Raw genomic sequence first — 26,698 nt, forward strand, 5'->3', positions numbered from 1 at the left:
GTGGGAAAAAAAACCTCTTGGTGAATGATGTTAAGACCTTCCTGCCTGAACTTTACCATAACATGAATAACAGAAGAACGTGTTCCCACAGTTTCATCAGATGGAGGAACTCTGCACATATCCACAACCAACCCAATTTCTACCTTAGTTCTAAAAAAAATGATAAAAAGACTCTTGTTTTGGTTGCTTACAAAGAGAGAGAGAGAGAGAGAGAGAGAGAGAGAGAGAGAGAGAGAGAATGAAATTTTGTTGAGTGAGAGGATAAGTAATTCTATTGATTAATTATATTTGTTCAGAAACTTTGGCCGGGTAGTGTGGCAAGTGACGAGCGTCGCCTTAAGAAACGGAATAAAATGTGGAATTTATTTCTTCTTCCTAAAAGTGATTGCCAAAGTATCGGTGGGAGTATTGGGTAATTATTTCAAGTCACTTTAATGGCAACTTCCAATTTCCAGGTGCCTGCCTACTCTAGAGAAGCAGCAGCAACAACAGCAACGGCACAGCAGCAGGTCAGCAATTGTCGACCAGCAGCGGCCTCCAGTATGTGCGGCTCCCTGCTGATGCACGCCTTCCTCCTCCTGCAGTTCACAGGTGAGTGATGTTACTGCTGCAGCTGTTCTCCAGGCGGCCGAGGGTGGTGCTCCAGGGGGCCACTCCTGACCCCGCTCCAATATGGATGGTCATTGGCGATCGTTTTTGAACCTTTCCTCCAGGAATATTCTCCTACCTTGTTTATAGGAGGTAAATGAACATTTTGAGGGAAAATATGTGACGCGGCCAATACCCGCACTACGAGTGAGGACGTAAACACACTCACTCCGCCATCTTTCACCCGAGAAGAAAGGAGGTATTTTCTCTCTCTTAGCTAAAGGCCGGATATATCACTCATATGACCTAGACTGTGAATTGTGTTCCTTTTTGCCTTCCGTCTCCTCTTGCTAAGCTCCTCTTCAGAATTGGAAGGGGCACAGAAGGAAGGATAATAAGAGAATGGGAGAAAACATGGCGTGTTGTTTCACTGTCCACATAGGAGGCAGGGCGGGTTGGAGGAGCAGCGGGCCTGCCTAACTCACTGTTTGCTTTATCTTCCCCACCATAAATGTCTTAATACATCCCCCACAGCCCACACGCTTCTCGCCACAGTTTTAAACTTTACATTCGGGATCATTTTCTAGCGTCGTCAGCCCAGTGTGTTGCCGCCACCACAGGAAATTGTCCCGCAGTCGGTAGGTGTAGGTGGGTGGATGGGTGGGTGTAGGTGGGTGGGTGTACTAAATATTTCTGCTGTGTAAATTCAGCCGTCATACCTGCTGATGAAAAATGTTCTCCGTGTTACAGGAAATTACGCACTGCATAAATATACAGTGTAATCATATAAACTAAATTGAGCTTAAGTGTTGTGGTGAAATGCATAGCAGTGTATTACGGAAAATTACCTTCTGTGTTCATATACTTTACGATTTTCTTGCATTAATGTTGCCGCCCCCCACTGCTGTGTGAGGCAGGGCTGAGTTATGGGCTTGGTGTAAGTGCCCCCAGCTGCTCCAGTACTCACACTTCTCGAAAGACTAAATCCACGATACTTCTGTCATGGTGTGTTTATCAGCTCAGAGAGAGAGAGAGAGAGAGAGAGAGAGAGAGAGAGAGAGAGAGAGAGAGAGAGAGAGAGAGAGAGAGAGAGAGAGAGAGAGACCCTGATTTAAACATGAACTGAACTTGAATGCGTAGAAAACCTTTTTTTTCTTACCGGTACAAAAACGGATAAATCACCTTCTTGGAAATCAATTTAGGTGATTGATAGATAATTTAAAAAAAAAAAACCTTACGAAATACCTTCAAATTATACTATAAACTTTTATGTTCATATATAGGTAAAGACCGAGTGAGTGGGGCATGTCAACACTGGACCAAGTGAGTGGGAGCATGATAGTGTGCAATAAGTGTATCAGTAGATCAATTAAATACTACTACTACTACTACTACTACTTTAAAACAGAATTATTACTTTTATTTATTTCCTTTTATGAGTTACCTTGCAATACCGACCAAACATACATACACGCATACAACACCCTCTCTCTCTCTCTCTCTCTCTCTCTCTCTCTCTCTCTCTCTCTCTCACAGTACAAGGTGTATTGCTTCCATTTGCCGTATCTGAGTTAACACTAATGACTGTGTGTACCTGAGTGCCGAGTACTACTAAGATATGTATCAACTCCGTCCCTCGTGTGTGTGTGTGTGTGTGTGTGTGTGTGTGTGTGTGTGTGTGTGTGTGTGTGTGTGTGTTGTGTGTTGTGTGTGTGTGTGTGTGTGTGTGTTGTGTGTTTGTGTGTGTGTGTGTTGTGTTGTGTGTGTGTGTGTGTTGAGAGGGTGGATAATTTTCAGGTAATCTATAATTCAGTTAATAATTTCATTTATAATTTATCCAGGTTATGTACGTGTTAATAACAGGTATGAGGACGGTATAAAAGAGTAATGTCATGGTGGATTAGCAGCTTAACAGGTGCTAATGTTCTGTAAAACCCTCCATTTAACGGACATTAATCTAATGGGTATAGTTCGTTATATGGAGGTTTCATATATAATGAACCTTGATATAACAGACTATACTATCTTGTATACTCCGTTATAAGAAAGTTTCACATATAACGGACCTCGATATAAAATAAGAACATAAGAATTGAGGAAACTGCAGCGGGCCTATTGGCCCATACTGGGCAGTCCCATTTACACCCAACCCCAATGGCTCATATATCCATCCAACCTAAGGTTGAAGCTATCCAGCGTATTCGAGTTAATGATGATGTTTGGTAACTTGTTCCATTCATCCACTACTCTGTTTCCAAACCAGTGTTTACCTACCTCGCGCCTAAATCTAAATTTGTCTAATTTAAAACCATTGTTACGAGTTCGCTCCTGGTTGGATAGTTTGAGTACCTTTGTTATACTACATTTGTTTAACCCTGTCTTCCATTTATACACCTCGATCATATCACCCTTCACTCTACGTCTCTCGAGGGAGTGCAAATTAAGACTCTTTAACCCGTCTCTGTACTCAAGGTTCCTAATGCCCGGAATTAGTCTTGTCATTCTCCTCTGAATTCTTTCTCGGGATTCCATATCCATTCTGTAGTATGGTGCCCAGAACTGAACTGCGTAATCCAAGTGAGGTCTCACAAGCTCTAGATATAGTTTTAGGATGACCTCGCTAGTCTTGTAACTAACACTACACTCTCCCATATAATCCGTTAAGAGGAAATTTTACATATAACGGATTTCGATATAACGGACTACTCTCTCATATCGTTCGTTAAATAAAAGTCTCACTGTCATGGACCAGCTTACCGGGTCATAGTGAGCTAATGTACTGTGCTGTGTGTTATTATTACACACCCACTTGTCTATATTAATATTAGTGGTGCTCAAGGGAAGGTGAATGAAGGAGACTGACAGGAACGAAGATATATGGAAGTGAACGTACGATAGTGAAAAGAGTTGTATGAATAAATAGTGTAGGAGCCATAACTAAAATGTATTTATTCCGATGAGAGAGAGAGAGAGAGAGAGAGAGAGAGAGAGAGAGAGAGAGAGAGAGAGAGAGAATTGTATACAGACAGGCCGAGTCACTAACAAAGTATAAGTAACTAGTCAGTTTTCACCGTCGTTTAATAACCAGACGATGCCCAGAACTACAACAATGGTAAGGGAAAATGAGGAGAAGAGGGAAAAAAGGAGGGAAAGAGGAAAGAATGAGGAAAAGTCTTAAGTCATCAGTTGGTGGAAGGGAAGACGGTGGGAAGGGAGAAAAATGAGGAAAAGTCTTAAGTCATCAGTTGGTGGAAGGGAAGACGGTGGGAAGGGAGAAAAATGAGGAAAAGTCTTAAGTCATCAGTTGGTGGAAGGGAAGACGGTGGGAAGGGAGAAAAATGAGGAAAAGTCTTAAGTCATCAGTTGGTGGAAGGGAAGACGGTGGGAAGGGAGAAAAATGAGGAAAAGTCTTAAGTCATCAGTTGGTGGAAGGGAAAAAAGTTAAATATTCCAAGAGGAGTGAAGCAAGGTGACACCATCTCTCTCAAACTCTTCCCCAGCGGCGCCTGAGGAAGAAGTTTTAGTGTGAAAGATTTTACATACATACATACATATACACCCACACACACAAGCACCCCTCAGACATACATACATACATACATACATACATACATACATACATACACACACATACATACATACAAGCACCCCTCAGACATATATACATACATACATACATACATACATACATACATACATACATACACATACATACATACAAGCACCCCTTCGACACACACACACACACACACACACACACACACTAAACGAAACAAGCAAAAGAGCGGAATTCAACAGAGGCCAAAACTAGTATGCAAATTATTTATATTTACAGAAGAACTTTGTGAATTTAGAGGAAGTAGTGAACAGTTATACCTAAAGGCAATTTATTTTTTTGGTAAGAGCAATTTGTTTTTGTTTTTTGGATCAGAGAAATTAAAAAAATTAAATAAAAATAAATCGAGATATTACCAAAGTGCTCCCCTGCAAGATTGAACAATGCATTAAAAAATTTCTAAGTCAATTTGTCTAAAACGGAAGCATTTTGACCTGTGCGTGTAGCAGGTATTGACTCAGTAGTGTAAGACATGCCAACCCCAACGCCAAATAACAAAGGAACTCACGGAAGAATAGTGTGTTTTGGGGAGGAGAGTAAAAGGTAATGAATGAATAAGACTTCAACCAAAATATAAAAGTTGAAAAAAAGTAGAAAAAATATTGGTTTGGTACCTTGTCGTCTGGTCACAGTCTAAAGGGACACATGAACACGCTAGACAGACAGACAGACAGACACAGATGCAGTAGATAGATAGATAGATAGATAGATAGATAGATAGATAGATAGATAGACAGATAGATAGATAGATATAAAAAGTATAATTTGTGATCTACACCACAACAAGAATGGACAGGTGACATTAATTAAACAAAAGTTATCAACAGGTGTAATGATGTATCAACCAGGTGAGTGGCAGGATATCCCACCATGCCACACATATTACCATGATAGACGACACACCACACTTCACTCTACCAGGATATACAACCATGAGTGGCCCTAAGTTACCATGACAGGTATAAGTGACACTCATACGCCTGTCTCATAATACCTGGAGCCGAGTGGGGGGGGGGGTGTTAATAGCTTACCTGGGTGGTCACTCACAGGTGTAATTTACCTTAGTTGATTCTAACTCACTGTGAGGGAGTTACTGCGTTTGATTTAGGTACTCTGTGTTGGAGGTGATGGTGGTGGTGACGGTGTGTGTTGGAGGATATGGTAGTGATTGTGTGTGTTGGAGTAGGTGATGGTGGTGACGGTGTGTGTTGGAGTAGGTGATGGTGATGGTGTGTTGGAGTATGAGATGGTGGTGATGATGGGTTGGAGGATATGGTGGTGATGGTGTGTGTTGGAGTAGATGATGGTGGTGATGGTACTGTGGTGGAGTATGAGGTGGTGGTGATAAGTGATGGAATACAAAGCTTTACATTGAATACATGACTGAAATTCAATAATTGAGTACAGGATGTGATGGTGTGTGTGTGTGTGTGTGTGTGTGTGTGTGTGTGTGTGTGTGTGTGTGTATGTGTGTGTGTGTGTGTGTGTGTGTGTGTGTGTACGTGTGTGTGTGTGTGTGTGTGTGTGTGTGTGTGTGTGTGTGTGTGTGTACGTGTGTGTGTGTGTGTGTTGTATAATCGATCAGTTAGTGTTTATTTTTTCCCAAATGAAGGTACAGAACTAACCTAATAATTACACTAGCCGTATTTAACTATCGAACTACAGTTATATATAAAAGGTGTTATTATTATTTTACTCGCTGTAGTCAGTAACCCGTATATAGTTTTTACACAATATATCACTGCAACCACCACTACATAACCCGTAAAAACATCACAACTGTCGACAATACCTCACTGTAGCTATTTTTCACTGCAAATCTTCCCAACCCTGATCCACTAATCTCTATACATCACTGTTACTGCCCCTGCCTCACCACCATAACATAAACTGTATATATATTTTCTCTCAGCAGCTGGTAAGTCACTGAGGCAGTAGAGGTGTAAAGTAACCCACAAAATATGCGGTCATACACCCACACACACAGCCATCCAACCCGGATATATATATATAACCTCTCTCTGTGTTCCTTCTCATTCCAGAGAGTCATGTTGTGTGACTCGGGCGACGGACATATCACACGAGGGAGCGATACTTATTTTTTGGGTGTTTTTTTATGATATGTACTTTCGTCATCTTCCCTACAGAGGTACTAAGAATATTTTCATCAAGAATTTACGAGAAAAAAAAATATAATAAACCTGGATTGTATTTATATGACAAAATATATTACGGTGTCGTGGTTAAGATAATTGTTTTGTTTATGTTTCGAATCAACATTTATGAAGGTGTATAGACTGATCTCTGTCTTAGGTTAACCTCGTTACAATATGACCAAGAGTATAGCCATAAACCTCACTTGGTGTAGCTATATTAGGAGACATAAAGGTGTATTAAAATATACCTGTCCTATCTGATAATGGCTATGTTAATTAACTCCTCATCTACCTCATTACCGTAATTTACCTGTACATAATAAGTCTTTTGAAATCACCTTATGACTCCGTTTATTTAGTTTTATTGAAGAAAATTATCATAAAATTGAGAAAAAACTGCCTAGCAAATTTTCAAAGCAAAACTCGATCAAAACAAGACAAAAATCTACCGAGGACTTTGACATATTTCACACAACAAAAATTTGGCACTGGCAGCAGACATACAACCTTGGCACTGGTCGTAAACAAATAACCCTGGCACTGGCATTAAACTTTCTGGCACTACACTAAACCTTCCGCCTCTGTTATGTCTGGTACATTGACCCGAGCGGAACGTAGTGCATAGACTAAGTTGTGTTTGGTAAAGTCGCCCAATCGGTATGAGTGACTGGATCAACACAGGTACAGCAATAACTCGTTCATTGCTGTTTGTATTGGGTCAACAAGAGCCACCAAGGTTATAGCAGCAGCCAGGTCACCACACACACACACACACACACACACACACACACACACACACACACACACACACGACGAAGGACCTTGACATTTGCTATAAAAAACAATAACAACACACTCTCATACTTCTTGACATCGAGGAAACACCTCTTTTTTCCTCACATTTTCCTCCTGAACACTTTCTCTACCTTACTACTTTCTCCTCTTCCTTAATACTTTCTCCTCATTATTTTCTCTACCTTACTACTTTCTCCTCCTTATTACTTTCTCTACCTTACTACTTTCTCCTCTTCCTTAACACTTTCTTCTAGTCAACACTTTCTCCTCCTCAATACTTTCTCTTCCTTAATAATTTCTCCTGCTCCTTAACACTTTCTTCATCTTGTCGCCAACTGCTGTCTTGACACTCATAATTATCTCACGCTTTCTTTTTTACTTTCTTTTAGTTAACTTCACTTCTTTCCCTTCTCTCCTTATGCATCTCCCTCTCACTCACTAACTCACTTTCTCGGTCTCACTCACTCACCCACCCACACCCACACCCTCATCCATCCACACTCACTCAAGCCACATTCTTCCCGGGTGAAACACTCGGTTACTGCCTCTGGACGCCCTTAAGTATGAGTTACGTTACCTATCTTTTCCTTGTCCATTTCTTACAGTTTTAATATATATTTTTTTTCATCTTACCTTGGTGTATGTATATATATAAACCCGGTACTTGTGTATATAGAATGTTTATATATTTGTATCACCTGAAGATTAGCTCCCCCTAACTTATTTCACCTGATTATGCATCCTAACCTGACCTAACCTAACCTAAACTAACCTTAATGAGCCTAACTTAACTTAAACTAACCTAACCTTACTGAAACTAACCTTAACCTAACCTAGCCTAACATTGCATAACGTAATATAATGGTGTCTGTCTGTCTGTCTGTCTGTCTGTCTTTGTCTTTCCAACACATATTCACACACTCTCCCACACTTGTTCACTCTCACACACACTTGTTCACACTCCCCCACACACTTGTTCACACTCCCCCACACACTTGTTCACTCCCCCACACACTTGTTCACACTCCCTCACACACACACTTATTCGACACCACAACCGCATCCAGCCCATACGTGCACGAACTGATCGCTCTAAGAACAGCCCAGTCCCAACCATTGTAAAAATTATCAACAACTTGTAATAAACCAGTGTATTCACTCCCAGTAAATCTTACTTCTTGCACTGTCACTATGTTGAAATGCCCTGTAGTTTGAGCTTTTCCCCATCTAGTTATTATATATCATATTTGCATCACTTATGTTATTTGTATATTATTTGTAAATCGAAACCCATTCCCCAATTATGTAACTGTATATTTTTAGCCTTCTGACTGCCAAGCTCTTTCAATAAACCGTTAATTATTATTATTATTATTATTATTACACTGTCCCACACACACACTTGTTCACGTCAATACTAAGAACAATATCCGGTTTTTTGTTGTTATTTATTCAGGTAATTTTCTCTGTCAGTTTACTCCTTTACCCGACCACCATTTTCTGTGCTGTCAATGTTTACCTTTTGTATTTCAAGACGCATATTACCCGGACCTGGTGTTTGGTCAGGTAAAACACACACTTTATATTCTCCTAAGTCTATTCTCTCGTTTTTTGTTGTTGTTTTTGTTTGTTTTTGTCAGGTAACACTGTGTTTGGTGGGGTGGGGGGGGGAGGCAGGGAGGGTTTGGGGGGGCAGGGGAGGATTTGGGGGGGTATTTATTTATTTATTTATTATTTTTGGAGGGTTTATTGTTTTCGTCTGGTAACATCTTTGTGGGGTAGGATGGGGTATTATTTTTCGTCTGGTAACATTTTATATAAACAAGTTTGTCGTTGTGGCAAAATATTCACCCCTCGTATTATATTTTTTTCTTCCTTATAAACACATTTTCTTTTCCATGGTCTTTTCTCGGGGGACACGTACACAAATATACGTACATACTTACAAACACGCACATGCCTTATATACACACATATATATATTCATAACATACTCTACACACACACACACACACACACACGCACACACACACACACTAAATAAAAAAATCTAAACGAAAAAGAAACCATACTCTCTCTCTCTCTCTCTCTCTCTACCTGACAGATCACTAATAAAACATTCATACATCTATAATATTAACGTAGATCTGAACATACGTCTTATGAATAAATATACTTACACAATATGTATGTTATATCTCAATACATACCTCGTGGGGGATATACGCCGTCATTTTTTTTCACTTTAAATACATTGGGTAAAAAGGTTCGGAGGAATTTTTTGTGTGTCTTAAATTTAGCGTAAAAACTCTGTGAAAAAACCCTCCGCCAACTTTCTGCTTTATTTACCATTTCTCTTCAATTTTATTCATTTTTCTCTTTTATCTTTCATTCACTGTCAAGCTTTTTCTCTTTCAGACTTTTTAATCTATTTCTCACTTTTTAAATCTCGTGTGTGCGTGTGTGTGTGTGTGTATGTGTGTGTGTCAGTATGTATGTATGTATGTGGTGTAATGGTCACCATGCTCGCCTCGCAATCGAGCGAACCAGGGTTCGATCCCAGGGCCGGGTGAAACTATGGGCAAGTTTTTTTACGCCATTTGCCTCTGTCTACCCAGCAGTAATTGGGAACTTGGATGTTAATCGATTTGCGGATCGTGTTCCGGGGTAATGGTCAGCCAGTGCAGTTGGCGAGTTGTCCGGTCTTCTCGGACTATTCCTTGACACTGGGTCATGCAACTCGTTAACTCAGGGTGTGGTTGTTGTGTTGGCGACAGCTTCTACACCTTAAACAAATTCACGCCTAGGTGGCCCTTGGGCCGGCCATCCTCGTTACACGAGGGGCAACCATTATTATTATTATTATTATTATTATTATTATTATTATTATTATTATTATTATTATTATGTAAGTATGTATGTATGGTGTTAACACAAAGGTTAGGTCAGGTCAGGTTTGGTGTGGTTAGGTTAAGTTACATTAGATTACATTACATTAAGTCAGCGTTAGAATAATTAAACGTCACATGAAATAATCTGGAGTTGGTAATCACCGTAATACCCGATAACTGTTTGAACTAAATTACCATCCACAAGTTTTGGAGTCTGATTTAATTGACATATTTTTACTTACCAAAAAGACACTAAACTGCGGACCACTTTTACTCCAATTAGAGCAACTGAGAATAACGCTGGGAAAAAGTACAGAGAGAGAGAGAGAGAGAGAGAGAGAGAGAGAGAGAGAGAGGCGTTGAATATTAAGGTTAGATTCTGCTGTTTCCTCGTGGACAGTCTGGTTAGGTTAGGTTAGGTTAGGTTAGGTTAGGTTAGGTTAGGTGAGATGAGATGAGGTTAGGTGAGGTGAGGTGAGGTGAGGTGAGGTGAGGTTATACTGCATTATTTCCTTGCTGCCAATCTAGTTAAAATCTAATCTTATTTTGGGGTAAATATATTATGTCAACAAAAACTGTAATGGACAGGAGGGGGGGGACACAACGCTTGGTTATATCCTACCCCTCTCTTTCTCTTCTCCTCCTCTTCTTCTTCCTCTCCACCCACCTCCCCTTCTCACTCTTTTCTCCCACCCTCCTCCTCCCCCCCTCCTCCCCCCTCCTCCCCCTCTCTCCGTCAGTGGAAAGGTGACAACGTTAAATACAAACAAATACAAATTAAATAAAGTTAGTTATGGTGCAGACAGTATATACAGTGTTCCTCCTACAGTGAACAGTACACACACTATGTAGTGAGATATAGTGTTGAACTATGTATGGTGTATGAAATAATTGTAATAATAATAATAATAAATAAATAAAACTACTGATCTCGTATACTATTAAACGTAAATAATCTTAAAATGACTTTCCCAAAAATTTAAACTTACCACACATACACACACACACACACACACACACACACACACACACATCCAAAACACACACACCCAAAACAAACACACACACACACACACATACATACACACACACGCACACGCACACAGACTACGCATGCGCAAGACCAAGCCCCAGCCGCTCCCCCAACCTAACCTACGCTTGGAGCACAGTCACCCTCAAGAGTTTGGATGGGGAGGATATCTCACACTGTCCTCTCCTCACCTGCCTCTCTGGTAATGTTTAATGACATAGGGTAATGGCGTAGCTCGTATACAACACCAGAGATTATTATTATTATATATTTTTTTTAAGAATTTATGGGAAAGACTGGAATAAGTTATACCTTTCTGGTGCATGTATGTATGTATGTGCAAGATGATGAAAAATTAGAGAAAGAACATTTGAAAGAGAGAGAGAGAGAGATTCAACTCCTCGCCTCAGTTCACTAAACAAATACTAACAAAAACAAACAAAAGAAGCAAAAACAAAAAGAAATAAACCTGCCCAGAACAAACTCAATTAAGAACTTGTTATTCAGCCGCTGCTCTACCCAATAAGCCTCAAATGAAAACAAAAAGAAAATCCCTAAATTCTTATAAAAAAAAATTAAAAACGTCCTTAAATACTAATAAATATTCATTAAAAACTTCCCTAAATACTCATAAAAATAAAATTAAAAACTTCCCTAAATAATATAATTTCATGAAAAAATTCCCTAAATACTTGTAAAAAAATAAAAATTTCCCTGAATACTTAAGAAAAAATAAAAACGTCCCTAAATACTTATAAAAATAAAATTAAAAACTTTCTCGCCCTCTGAGTTACAATTTACATCCAGGTAAACCAAAAAGACACTTCACACCTCCTAAAATTAAATAATAGAAAAATTCAAGCTTATTTTGAGGTCTTATTGAAATTTTTAATATATATATATTTTTTTTCTAAACTCGGAAAAAAAATATCTTAAATTCTTGTATTAATGATGTAAGAAATAAAATGCTTTGTTGGGGAGGTCAATATTATATGATTAATTAATGTCCTTTTAACAGTGATGTAGTGACAGCTTTTGTTACTGACCTACAACAACAATAATAATAACACCAACAATAACAACAACAACAGCAATAACAACAGCAATAACATCGAAAACAATAACACCAACAACAATAATAACAATAACACCAACAATAACAACAACAATAACATCAACAACAGCAATAACATCGAAAACAATAACACCAACAACAATAATAACAATAACACCAACAATAACAACAACAATAACATCAACAAAAATAACATCAACAACAATAACACCAACAACAATAACAACAATAACACCAACAATAACATCAACAATAACAACAACAACAATAATACCACCAATAACAACACAACAATAAACAGAACAACAACAACACAACTCGGATTTAATGTTCTGAGTTAATGGTTGTGTAACACGATGACTTCACCCGGGTTTATGGTGGTCTAATATGACACAGATTTACTCTCTCTCTCTCTCTTAGAATTCTCTCACTTTTTCTCTCTCTCAGTAGTTCTCTTTCACTTTTTCTCACTTTTCTCTTTCAGTTATTTTCTCTCTCAGCTACTCTCTCTCTCTCTCTCTCTCTCAGTTCCTCGGTTATTTTCTCTTTTCTCTTTCTCTTTCTCTCTCAGTTAGCTACTCTCTCTCTCTAAACAGTAACCAGTCTTCACACACACCTCGTCTCACCCAGAAGCTCAGGTGGAGATCCTTGAATATTCATACATTAAGCTTTTCCTCTTAACAGGTGTGTGTGTGGGGGAAGCATCTCTCACCTGCTGTTAACACCTCATTCATTCACACTTTCTTTTTTCTCTACTTCCTTCACTCATTATCTTTCTCCCTCTCTTACTTTTTTTGCTCCCTCACTCTGTCTCTGTCTTTCCCCTTCACTCTCTTTCTCTCTCTCTCTCTCAATGGGAAAGAGCTCGTAAGACACACACCAAAAATACATATACACAAACTATTTAAAAAAAAAAAACAAAGTACCATTACGGTCTAAACTGCCTCCCCCAAAAAAAAAATATCAAACAACTGTAATATTTTCTGCCACCATTTATTGTGAGTTTGTGTGGCAAAGTATTTATAACTTTATTTCATACAGTAATATTTTGTTGTGATAAATTCCAATAAAAAAAAAGGGTTGTTGTTAAGTTGTTATTATTGTTGTGTTATGTCTAGTTGTTATTATTATGGATTGTTGTTGTTGTTGTTGTTGTTATATCTATTTACATTGTATTATTGGTCACAGACAAAGACATACATACATACATACATACATACATACATACATACATACATACATACAGAGAAAGAGATAGAACACACACACACACACACACACACACACACACACACAAAGAGAATATGCTACCAAAGGCAAAATATAATCCCTTTAAATACCAAAGCAGAGGAAGTGAATAGCTGTAATCTGAATAAGTGATGGGTGATGGCGCTCACAGCTTTGTATTATTAACCGAGGTCAATATACGACTGGTGATGCTGCAATAACTGTTGGTGTTTTGTTTTTGTAGTAACTTTGAAATGTTTTTGATGGTGGTGAAGGGGAGGGGAGAGAGAGAGGGAGGGGGGGGTGGGGGAGAGGGGAAGGGGGTGAGGGCAGAGTGGAAGGTGGGAGAGAGGGTATTAGTCCATTTTGTTATTTCTGAAATACACCCAAAAAAATTCTGGGATTGTCGGATATTTTTTTCTTCTCGTTTTTGTTTTGTCGTTGTTGTTATTGTTGTTTTGTTGTTGATATTGTTGTTGTTGTTATTTTCGTTGTTGTTGGTGGTGTTATTGTTGTTATTGTTATTATTATCGTTATTATCATTATTAACCGAATGTTGAACTAACTGGCCAAAGCTTTAATATTATTGACAGAATAAAGCTGAACTATCTGTTGTAACTGATGGAAGCTTTATGTCCATATGGCTTAAGCTTAATGTTATGGACAGATTAGTATTGAACAACCTAACCAAAGATTAATATTGATGACAGAATAAAGCTTACCTGCTATAACTGATCAAAGCTTTATATTCATATGGCCTGCTAAGCTTAATATTGTCTCTTGAATAAAAACTGTTACAATATTTTCATTATTTCGTTATATTGTTTGGTATAGGAATTAACACTAAGTTCTTAATTAATGTTGACTGAACAATATTATTTTCCACTACGATTTTTTTGTAAAATAATTGACTTTGTAATATTTCTTTTACCTAATTACTTAATGCAATTGATATTACGTTGTTGCGTAGCGGATGTGTAGATGCGCTCTTGCCAAGTCATTTGAATATTGAAAGCAACTAAATACTGTTCAATTTTAGTTAGTTAGTCTAGCATAATAAAATCAATATTTGCCTAAGGTTGATTAATTCAGTTCTTCTCATTTTAATTCCTGTTGGTAAATGAGAAGGCCCAGGTAATCTATTTTATATTAATGAAGAAGATCTGACAACAATGAGAAATGATATTGCCAACCAATCAACGTCAGGTAATCAAAGGCATAATTGAGAGTAGGTAACACTGTCAGCCAATCAACGCCAGGTTCAGGTTTACACGAGCACTCACCTATAAAATCTCTTCGTGTATTGCCAACTAAGATTTTTACCTCAGCGTGAATCGTAAACGAATGGATAAAACTGACTATTTTCTGTGACTGGTGAAGCCATGCAGACAACAGCCGAGGTTCACCCAACAACATTACACCCTCCGAGTCCTCGATAATGTTGTCCACACACACATGGACTCAGAAACACACACATGGACTCAGAAACACACACACACACACACACACACACACACACACTCTTCCTCCCCTCCTCCCCTGAGACAGTGTTACCAGTGGCGGCGACAAGCATCGTTAAGGATATTAGCCAAATAACTTGATAACGTTACCACACTGAGCTGGTAATACTGTTAGCCTGTGTTTTTCCTTCCAGCTTTTACCATAACAAAAATTCTCTTTCTTTTGTGGAATAAAATAACAGACACACGATGTACTCCTGTCCCACCCCTTCCCCTCCTCCCCCTCTTCTCTCTCACCCCTTCCCCCTCCTCCCCCTCTTCTCTCCCACCCCTCCCCTGCCCCTTCACTCCCCCACTCCATCCTCCCCTTCCCGTCCCCCCGAAAAAGAATAATAAGAAAAATCAGTAATTGACTATTTTGTAAAAGTCAAACAAAGGAAGATACGGAAATATTTTTTCCCCAATTTTTTCATTTAACTTTTTAACTTTGAGTGAAAATACTAATGACTGCGAGGTACGTGGTGAGGAGTGTGGAAGGTGGGGAGGAGGGGGAGGTGAGGGGGTGATGGTGGGGAGGTGAAGAGGGGGAGGTGAGGGGGTGATGGTGGGGAGGTGAAGAGGGGGAGGTGAGGGGGTGATGGTGGGGAGGTGAAGAGGGGAGGTGAGGGGGTGATGGTGGGAGGTGAAGAGGGAGGAGAGAAGGTAAGGAGGGGGAGATGAAAGGAAGGGTGATGTGGTGGGACGTGAAGAGGGGGGAGGTGAGGGGAAAAGTATGGAAGGGGGAGAGAGGAAGAGGGGGGAGGTGAGAAAGCGAGGAAGGGAAATGGGGAGAAAAAACGGAGTGTGGAAGATGTGGAGGAGAGGAAGTGAGGGAGGTGAGAAGAAGGGAAGGGAGGAGAGACGAGAGGAGTAAGTGAGAAGAGAAACTACTGGTGAGTGACTATTAATTACCTAGTGAGAGTAGAGACACCAACTGAACATTAAAGAAACAATTATACACAAAAGACAAATTACATACCCCGTGTTCCTCCTGCCCCGTGTTCCTACCTGCCCCGTGTTCCTCCTGCCCCGTGTTCCTACCTGCCCCGTGTTCCTCCTACCCTGTGTTCCTACCTGCCCCGTGTTCCTCCTACCCTGTGTTCCTCCTGCCCCGTGTTCCTACTGCCCCGTGTTCCTACTGTCCCGTGTTCCTGCTGCCCAGTGTTTCTGCTGCTCCGTGTTCCTGCTGCTTCGTGTTCCTGCCTCCGTGCTCCTGCCCGTGTTCCTCCTGCCCCGTGTTCCTACCTGCGTGTTCTCCTGCCCTCCCGTGTTCCTCCTGCGTGTTCCTCCTGCCCCGTGTTCTCCTGCCCGTGTTCCTCTGCCCGTGTTCCTCCTGCCTGTTCCTGCCCCGTGTTCCTCCTGCCCCGTGTTCCTACCTGCCCCGTGTTCCTGCCCCGTGTTCCTACCTGCCCCGTGTTCCTCCTACTCTGTGTTTCTCCTGCCCCGTGTTCCTACTGCTCCGTGTTCCTGCTGCTCCGTGCTCCTGCTGCCCCGTGTTCCTGCTGCCCCGTGTTCCTGCTGCCCCGTGTTCCTACCTGCCCGTGTTCCTCCTGCCCCGTGTTCCTCCTGCCCCGTGTTCCTACCTGCCCTGTGTTCCTCCTGCCCCTGTTCTCCCTGTGTTCTACCTGCCCGTGTTCCCTCCTGCCCCGTGTTCCTCCTACTCTGTTTTCTCCTGCCCGTGTTCCCTGCTCCGTGTTCCTGCTGCTCCGTGCTCCTGCTGCCCGTCCTGCGTGTTCCTGCCCCGTGTTCCTACTGCCCGTGTTCCTACTGTCCGTGTTCCCCCAGTGTTTCTGCTGCTCCGTGTTCCTGCTGCTTCTTCCTGCTTCTTCCTCTGCCTGTGTTCCTGCTGCCCGTGTTCCTGCAGCCGTGTTCCTCTGTCTCCGTGTTCCTGCTGTCCCGTGTTCCTGCACTACACCTCAGAGACTCAAAGCATCTGGTAGACCTTGATCCTGTGAGGCTTTGATATGTTAATAGAAGGCAAACAATAAAGAGATACCACAGCCAACCAAGACGACAAAGACGGCATCACGACCAACCACGACGACAAAGACGGCATCCACAGCCAACCAAGACGACAAAGACGGCATCCACGACCCACGACGACAAAGACGGCATCACGACCAACCACGACGACAAAGACGGCATCCACAGCCAACCAAGACGACAAAGACGGCATCCACGACCAACCACGACGACAAAGACGGCATCCACGTACAACCAAGACGACAAAGACGGCATCCACGACCAACCACGACGACAAAGACGGCATCCACAGCCAACCAAGACGACAAAGACGGCATCCACGGTCAACCAAGACGACATCCACGACCAACACGACGACAAAGACGGCATCCAGTCAACCAAGACGACAAAGACGGGTATCCCGGCCAACCACAACTAAGAAGACGGCATCCACAGTCAACCACGACGCCAAAGACGGGTATCCACGACCAACCACGAAGACAAAGACGGCATCCACGACGACAAAGACGGCATCCACGACCAACCGACGACGAAAGACGGCATCCACGACCAACCACGACGATACAAAGACGCATCCACGACCAACCACGACGACAAAGACGGCATCCACGACCAACCACGACGACAAAGACGGCATCCACGGCCAACCACGACGACAAAGACGGCATCCACGACCAACCACGACGACAAAGACGGCATCCACGACCAACCACGACTAAGAAGACGGCATCCACATCTAACCACGACCACTACAAGCAACCACGACAACCACCACTACAACATCGACTCCTACAAACAGCTACGACATACTACCACGACTCCTAGTACAATTGCCACTACAATGACGACCTTGACTGGCAACTACGACCTCTACTAGTAGCAACGAAAACTACAAAGACGACCTCTTCCACAACAACGACTCCTGCTGACAATATATACTTCACAATCAAATACCTTTAACAAGTTTCTATTTCATTTTCTATCTTTCCTTTTTAAAACTCTAATAAGACTTTCCTCTCCTCTCTAGTTTAATCTTCCCTCGTATTCTTGACTGGGTTCATTGTGTTAAGACGGGTAAGTTATGAACCCGACTCGCAATTTACTTAAGTTTATGTAAGTTTTTTTTACAGTTTTCTATGTAGTGTAATTTGCTGTGAATGAGTCTCGTTGCCGCAGCGGGTTTAGTTTTATGGTTTATTATACAGTAGGTTTAATTTTATGGTTTATAATACAGCGGGTTTAGTTTCATGGTCTATAACAGCGGGTTTAGTTTCATGGTTTATAACAGTGGGTTTAATTTTACGGTTTATAACACAGAGAAAGTATAGTACAGTAGGTCATTCTTATCTCGTTCTTGGATATATATTATAGAGTCACCTGAAGAATAGCCCCCCTCCACCCCAGTTTATTTTACCTGTTGATTAAATATACGAAAGTTATATATGGGAGAGGGTAGGGTAGGGTAGGGTAGGGTAGGGTAGGGTAGGGTAGGGTAGGGTAGGGGTAGGGGTAGGGGTGGGCAAGGTAGGGTAGGGGTAGGGGTAGGGGTGGGGTAGGGGTAGGGTACTAGGTAGGTAGGGGTAGGGTAGGGGTAGGGTGGGGAGGGGTACTAGGTAGGGTAGGGGTACTAGGTAGGGGTAGGGCAGGCTGGGTAGGGTAGGTGTAGGGTAGGTAGGGTAAGGTAGGTAAGGTAGGTAGGCAGGGTAAGGTAGTAGGGTAGGGTAGGGGTAGGGTAGGGTACTAGGGTAGGGTAGGGTAGATTTTATTAGATTAGTTTGGGTTAGTTTAGATTAGTTCAGTTAAGTTTAGTTTAGATTAGATTAGATTAGATTAGATTAGATTAGATTAGGTTATGTTAGATTAGATTAGATTAGGTTAGGTTATGTTAGATTAGATTAGATTAGATTAGTTTAGATTAGATTAGATTAGATTAGATTAAATTAGATTAGTTTAGTTTAGATTAGATTAGATTAGATTAGATTAGATTAGATTAGGTTAAATTAGATTAGATTAGATTAAATTAGTTTAGTTTAGTTTAGATTAGATTAGTTTAGATTAGTTTAGTTTAGATTAGATTAGTTTAGTTTAGATTAGTTTAGATTAGATTAACTTTAAAGATAAAATATAACTTGGTTGGGCTAATCCTGAGAGAGATCCCTGCAGCTCGTTAACTCTCCCGACCTCCCACAGTGAAGGACAAAACTTGTGAGGTAGAATTCTTGTGAGAGGAGAGAGAGAGAGAGAGAGAGAGAGACCCCCTCCTTCTCCCTCCGTCCCCCCTACTCTTCTCCAGTCCTCCTCCTTCCCACCCTCAACCGTCACTCTCCTCCCTCCTCCTCCTACCCCTGGGTCCCCCTCCTCGTCCTCCCCACCCCCCAGGTCACCGAGGGCTACCAGGCTTAATTAGCACCAGATTTTTTATATATTTTTTTTTTCCCTCACAGTTTGTCGGACTGTGTGCCCTTGATGGTTGATCTGAGTGAAGCCTTTTGAGAGAGGATAAGAAACTATATGTTGTCTGGTAGTTAGAATATTACAAGATGACGTCACTGGCTGCAAAAAAGATTATAATACCTATTTGACCTTTAAGATTATAGACTTTCTTAACGCTAACTTAACTCTAACCTAACTCTAACCTAATTCTAACCTAACTCTAACCTAACTCTAACCTAACTCTAACCTAACTCTAACCTAATTCTAACCTAACTCTAACCTAACTCTAACCTAACTCTAACCTAACTCTAACCTAACTCTAACCTAACTCTAACCTAACTCTAACCTAAGCTAACACTAGGTACTATAAGGGTATTTAAGCATCAGGTAGTGAAATAAGCGATGGAGAGAGGCGCTATTCTTTACGTAATCCATTAATATTCACACACCAACAAGAAAATAGTATGCAAAAAAAACAAAAAAAACATTGAAGTGATATTAATATTTTTTTTTCATTAGATAAAAATTAAAATTCCTTGTACATAATTTAACGAGTATCAGGATTGAAGTGATGTGTGTGTGTGTGTGTGTGTGTGTGTGTGTGTGTGTGTGTGTGTGTATCTATATATCACCACAAGATGACAAATTCACAATTAAATTTTACCATGAGAACAAATACCTATTTTTTTTTTTAGCTAAACTCGAAGGACAACCAAATTTTTTCACTCTTCTGTCACCTCGAGGACAAGATCTTTCCTCACTATTTCACGAAGGAGGACTATTGAAAGTTTTCCTCTCCTCTCAAGTCGCCACAGGACCAAAGTTTGTCCTCATCTAAGTCACCAAAGAGGTACAAGTTCCCTAGGTGAGGCCGTCAGTGAGTGTCCACCACCTTCCTCTTCCCCCTGTCTTCCTCCTGCCCCCCACCCCTACTGTCTCTTCCTGTCCCCTCCGCCTGTCTTCCACCTGTTCTCCCCATGTTCGCCTCCTGTCTTCTTCCTGTCCTCCATCCTATCCAACACGTCCTCCCCTGTCTTCCTCCTCCTGTCTTCCTCCACCTCACCTGTCCTCTTCCTGTCCTCCTATGTCCTCCCCTGTCGTTCACCTGTCCACCTCATGTCTTCCACCTGTCCACTCCTATCATCCACCTGTCCTACTCCTACTCCTGTCTCCCACCTGTCCTCCTCTCAGCTCTCATGCACCTGAACTTTTAAAATGACCTCAGGTTAATGGGAGTTCTCTCAGCACACCTTTGATGGGCGCTGTGTCATCAGGTTAGGTTAAGTTAGGTTGGGTTAGGTTAGGGTCGGGTCGGCCCGGCCGGCCGGCCGGTCGGGTCGGGTCTGGTCGGGTCGGTTGGGTTGGCCGGTTGGTTGGGTCGGGTCGGCCGGTTGGGTCGGGTCGGGTTGGGTTGGGTTGGTTGGTTGGGTTGGTGGGTTGGTCGGGTTGGTTGGGTTGTCGGGTCGGGTCGGGTCAGGTTGGTGGGTTGGGTTGTGGGTTTGTAAATGTCTTGTGTCTTAAAAATTAAAGAAAAATATCATAAGGTAAATACTGAGAAGCGGATATTTATACACTGTCAATAAGGTACTGTCCACATGCACTCTGTCTCTCTCTCCTTATTTCGAACCACTATTCTCCTTGCATCACCTCACTATTCCTTCCTTGCATCACCTCCTATTCTTCCGCATCACCTCACTATTCTTCCTTGCATCACCTCATTTCCTTCCTTGCATCCCTCACTATTCCTTCCTTGCATCACCTCACTATTCTTCCCTTGCATCACCTCACTATTCCTCCCTTGCATCGCCTCACTATTCTCCCTCCCTTCCATCACCTCACTGTTCCTCCCTTGCATCACCTCACTATTCCTCCCTTGCATCACCTCACTATTCTTCCCTTGCATCACCTCACTGTTCCTCCCTTGCATCACCTCACTATTCTTCCCTTGCATCACCTCACTATTCTTCCCTTGCATCACCTCACTATTCTCCCTCCCTTCCATCACCTCACTGTTCCTCCCTTGCATCACCTCACTATTCCTCCCTTACTCACTATTCCTTCCTTGCATCACCTCACTATTCTTCCCTTGCATCACCTCACTATTCTTCCCTTGCATCACCTCACTATTCCTCCTTGCATCGCCTCACTATTCTCCCTCCCTTCCATCACCTCACTATTCTCCTCCTTGCATCACCTCACTATTCTCTCCTCCCTTGCATCACCTCACTATTCCTCCCTTGCATCGCCTCACTATTCCTCCCTTGCATCACCTCACTATTCTCCCTCCCTTGCATCACCTCACTATTCTCCCTCCCTTGCATCACCTCACTATTCTCCCTCCCTTGCATCACCTCACTATTCTCCCTCCCTTGCATCACCTCACTATTCTCCCTCCCTTTCATCGCCTCACTATTCCTCCCTTGCATCACCTCACTATTCTCCCTCCCTTGCATCGCCTCATTGCCCAATAAACCTCAGTCTTGCCTCCTGGGGTCACAACATTAGGCTGGCCAATCAACGATCTAATTTTTCGTCTCATGGGATCATCTGTCACCTGATTGGTCAAAAGGATCCAGATAAGTTGTTCGTAATTCCATACAGGTATAATTCCTCTCATTAGCTTCAACCGATCTCAATGTTCTTTTAATATTCACTAAAAATTTCTTGTGTTAAGTGGTGAATAAGTGTGTGTGTGTGTGTGTGTGTGTGTGTGTGTGTGTGTGTGTGTGTGTGTGTGTGTATGTGTGTTGTCACGACCTACGCACTGTGACCCGTGTATCAGCTGTGTGGCCAACTGAGTAAGCCAGGTGATGGACAGTGCGTCATCCGTGGTGGATCATGGAGCCTTTGTCCTAAACTGTGTATGTATGTATGTATGTATTTGTGTGTGTATGTGTGTATGTATGTATGTATGTATGTATGTATGTATTTATGTATGTATGTATGTATTTATGCATGTATGTATGTATATGTGTGTGTGTATGTGTGAGAGAGAGAGAAAGGGTGAAGGGGGAAGAAGATGGGAGAAAGGGAGGAAAGATAGGAAGGGAGAAAGGGGAGGGAGGGAGAGAAAGTGTGAAGGAGGAATAGTGTGAGAAGGAGAGAGAGAGTGTGAGGGAGAGAGAGAGGATGTTTGTCGACAGTCGTAAGAGGGAGAGGAAACAAGCCTTCGATCCTTGTGGTAGTGGGAGGGAGAGAGAGTGGGGCTAGGGGAGAGGAAGGGACGGAAAAAGTGGGAGGGAGATGTGGGGGAAACAGGAGGGGAAGGAGTTAAGAAGGGAATGAGATAGACGAGAGTAGGACAGAGAATGAGGGAATGAGGATGAGAGCGAAGGAGAGAGAAAAGGTATGAGTGAGGGGGGGGGGAGGAAGGAGGTAGGTAAGAGGGAAACACAACACAGTATTACCAAGAACAACAAAACCAAGACCTTCACCTTTGTTTGTGTTGTCCTCATCAACACAATAACAGGTGAATAATAACAATAAACACAAAAGAACTATCATTAATGAAAAAAAATCACAAAACAAATACATCAATAACTCTCGTGGTTCATGAACTAACGAAACACCCAAACAAAAACAAACACATGCAAACAAAAACTACACAGCTTCGTTCATGACAATAAAATTTACCACACAAAATATATATATGAGGGAGTATGATTCTCTCGGTAAAATCTGTATGTTTACGAATATTAAAGCTGATGTTTACCAAGGAACACCTGTACTGATAAACATGATGCAAAAAAAACACATTAGTATTAAACGAACTAATGTGACCTGACCTGACCTGACCTGACCTACCTTCATTTAAATAAGAATTAATCAAGTTAAAAGAGCAAGAAAAGTCTTAACTGAACCACACACACACACACACACACACACACACACACGTCATACAGATCGCGTGTGTACCGGAGACTACACTACAACGGCTACATGAAGCACTAGAAACGTTGGACAGTAATTACGAGTTGTATTATGATTTCCCACGAGGCAGACGACACACACACACACACACACACACACACACACACACACACACACACACACCGTGGCCCTTGATACACGAAGCTGGAAGAATGTTAGAATGAGTGTATGAACGTAGGAGTATGAGAGGTAATGTTCTCTCCTCATACACTCATACTCATGCTGGCAGTGGTGATAAAAATAAACCAAAATGAAAAAATAAACTCAGCAAACCAAGAAAATCCTCCCCCAAACAAAAACAATAAAAAAATAAAAAAATAAAACGTTCTTCTTGTACAAACACACGAGAGAAATGGTGTCAGGAATTCAACAATTTTTCACACGTGTTGTCGTCAATATATTCACAGATGAGATGCGCTTCTGATAATCGCCTTATGGAAAACATTGTTTATTTTTCACCCGTGTGTTGTTGAATTATATTAAATGATTTTATACTCAAGGTTTAATTGTTTATATAAATCACAGTAAAAGCAATGTGTTATAGTCCCTTGATATAGTGAAACCTCCATATACCGGACTTTCTCTAAATAATCCATTGTTATACGACCTTGATATAGTGAAACCTCCATACCGGACTCTCTGTATATAATCCGTTGTTATACGACCTTGATATAGTAAAACTTCTATATACCGGACTTTCTCTAAATAATCCGTTGTTATACGCCCCTGATATAGTAAAACCTCTATATACCGGACTTTCTCTAAATAATCCGTTGTTATACGCCCCTGATATAGTAAAACCTCTATATACCGGACTTTCTCTAAATAATCCGTTGTTATACGCCCCTCATATAGTAAAACCTCTACATACCGGACTTTCTATCTCCATATAATCCGCTATTGGCAGAATAATAATAAAACAAACATAACAACAAAAGCTTCTACACCAACTGTGGAACTTAAAAGAATTATGTAAATGAGTTGAAATTTGGGATAAACAATTTGTCTGGTTAGGTTAGGTTAGGTTAGGTTAGGGTTAGGTTAGGTTAGGTTAGGTTAGGTTAGCATACCACTCTCACCTCACAAGCCTCTAAACTTACAGTCATACAAGAATCAGGTAATCAAGTAATCAAGTAAAATAAGTTAAACAACCAATTGAAATTTTATCCTAACTAACGAGACAAACACACGTAAAGCCACACTTACCCCCCCACACAAACCACAGTCACTTGGGGGTCAAGGAGTTGTTTTCCGACAGACAGACAGACAGACAGACAGGCAGGCAGACAGACAGACAGACAGACAGACAGACAGACGCAGAGAGAAATAAACACATAAACAACCGTCTCTAAAAGGTATGTTCTTGGGTGACTGTCTTGTATGGCTCCTGAGTAAAGGGAATTATTACTCATTCATGCTTGAGATGGTGTGGTGCGGTGTGGTGTGGTGCGGTGTGGTGTGGTGTGGTGTGGTGTGGTGTAGCGTGGTGTGGTGTGGTGCGGTGCGGTGCGGTGCGGTGTGGTGTGGTGTGGTGTGGTGTGGTGTAGTGTAGCGTGGTGTGGTGTGGTGAAGTGAGGTGAGATAAGAGGAGATGTTAAGCCTTCAGGATAACGAGAATGAACATTATCCACTCACTTAACACCTCACTAGGGCACTATAGTGGATCATCATTCAGTAGAGCTTCCTGGAGGTACTTCAATAACCCTGTGTGAATGATTGGTAACTCTTCTTAGATCTCTTCTTCAGAACACCTCAAGTCTTCTTCTCCTACTTCTTTGCTCGTGATCTCCTCCCTCCCTCCTTCTCTCCTCAGTAACGACCCTCCGACCCACTTCATAACACTCACCAAACCACCTCGTAAAGTTATCGTTAGGTTGATTGATACAAACAAACTCGTGACCACAAACAATGACAGGGAAATGATACAGCAAGATACGACTCCAGATGTTGTTGTTTTTACCCTGAATAAATTTTTTGTAATAAGGATGAAAATCTAAGAGAGACAGAGAGAGAGAAAGAGGGAGACAGAGAGAGAGACGATGTATTGCAAGGATCAATTGCTACTCATCCCTGGAGTAGGAAAACCATCGACGTCAAGTACTGTTTATATATACCAAGTGACATCAATCGTACAATCCTCTTAACATCAAGTGCCAAAAAGTGCCACGTGACATCAGCTTGAACTCCGACATGTAATAGAGCCAGTTAAAAGACCCCACAAGCTCAGAGAGTCAGGTAGCAATAGGTGTTTGGTGGTCTATAAATGAGAGAAATTTAACACAAGAGGGACTTAATGACATTTCCAGGTGCAGGAACTCCTTAATGTCAAGCCCTTGGTGATCTCCTCAGAACAGGTACTTGGGTTTTAAGAGGGCATCATCAAGACCTCTTCTACGAAATGCAGTAAGAAGGTCAGGGAGGGGGCAGAGAGGGGTGTGTGGGGGGGGTAGGGAGTGAGGGGAGGAGGAGAGGGGTAGGGGAGGGGGAGAACGATAGGAAGGAGAGAGAAGGGTGCTGTTTATTGGGTGTCTCTCAAGCCTCGTAATGACACGATAAGTCTATACACAACCTCTGACACACACACACACACATACACACACACACACACACACACACACACACACACACTATTCCCTCCTGCATACTCCGTTATATTAAGGTTTCGTATATAACGGACATCGATTTACTGAATTATTCCCTTCCGTAAAGTCCGTTTTAAGGAAGCTTCACTGTACTGACGCTTATGATAAAAGCAAACAGGTTACAGAAGCCAGACCCAAGCTATTAACCTACCCTGATATAATAATAAATTACTAGGAAATAAACTTGAGATGCTAGCAACTTAGTTTATAGTTATCAAACACATTACCTTACACTAGTGCAAAACTTTCACCAGCTGACAACACACAACCCACAACCCACAACACAACATGGTATCGGCACACAACTCACAACACAACACACAACATGGTATCGGCACACAACTCACAACACAACACACAACATGGTATCGGCACACAACTCACAACACAACACACAACATGGTATCGGCACACAACTCACAACACATTTTACACAACTTACACTCTATTATTAATACACAATACAACACAACGCACTTCACAACACACACAGTTTACAACCCGCAATACAAAACACACAACACTACACACAGTATACAACCAACATCCCACAACCCACAACCCGACCCACAGTACACAACACAACACACTCATAACCTCTGAACTATAACATCCAGAATGTAACAACAAAATATCAATACTCTATTCTTAGGGTTGAATGACTGCATTACATAAACATGAAAATAGACCATAAAAGCAATTTATAACCACAGAACATAGCACTATTTACCCCCTAAAACGGCAACTACATTACATAGATGAATAGTGAAAGGAAAGATTAAAGTGAACGTATTAGTGAACGTGTTAAAATGAACGTGTTAAAGAGAACGTGA

At 41.6% G+C, this 26,698-nt stretch overlaps 1 protein-coding gene across 2 annotated transcripts in view; it reads left to right on the plus strand.

Moving 5' to 3' along the window:
* LOC121861601 (hemicentin-2-like) overlaps positions 1–26,698 on the plus strand; it is a 112,000-nt gene that overhangs the window by 49,459 nt on the left and 35,843 nt on the right. For both annotated transcript variants that reach the window (XM_042359510.1, XM_042359582.1), the window contains exon 2: positions 456–591. In XM_042359510.1, coding sequence (XP_042215444.1) covers positions 543–591 — 49 coding nt within the window. In that variant the 5' untranslated portion in view covers positions 456–542. The remainder of the gene's footprint in view (positions 1–455; positions 592–26,698) is intronic.

The sequence above is a fragment of the Homarus americanus genome, unplaced genomic scaffold, assembly GCF_018991925.1.
Source record: "Homarus americanus isolate GMGI-L3 unplaced genomic scaffold, GMGI_Hamer_2.0 scaffold41626, whole genome shotgun sequence".
NCBI lineage: Eukaryota > Metazoa > Arthropoda > Malacostraca > Decapoda > Nephropidae > Homarus > Homarus americanus.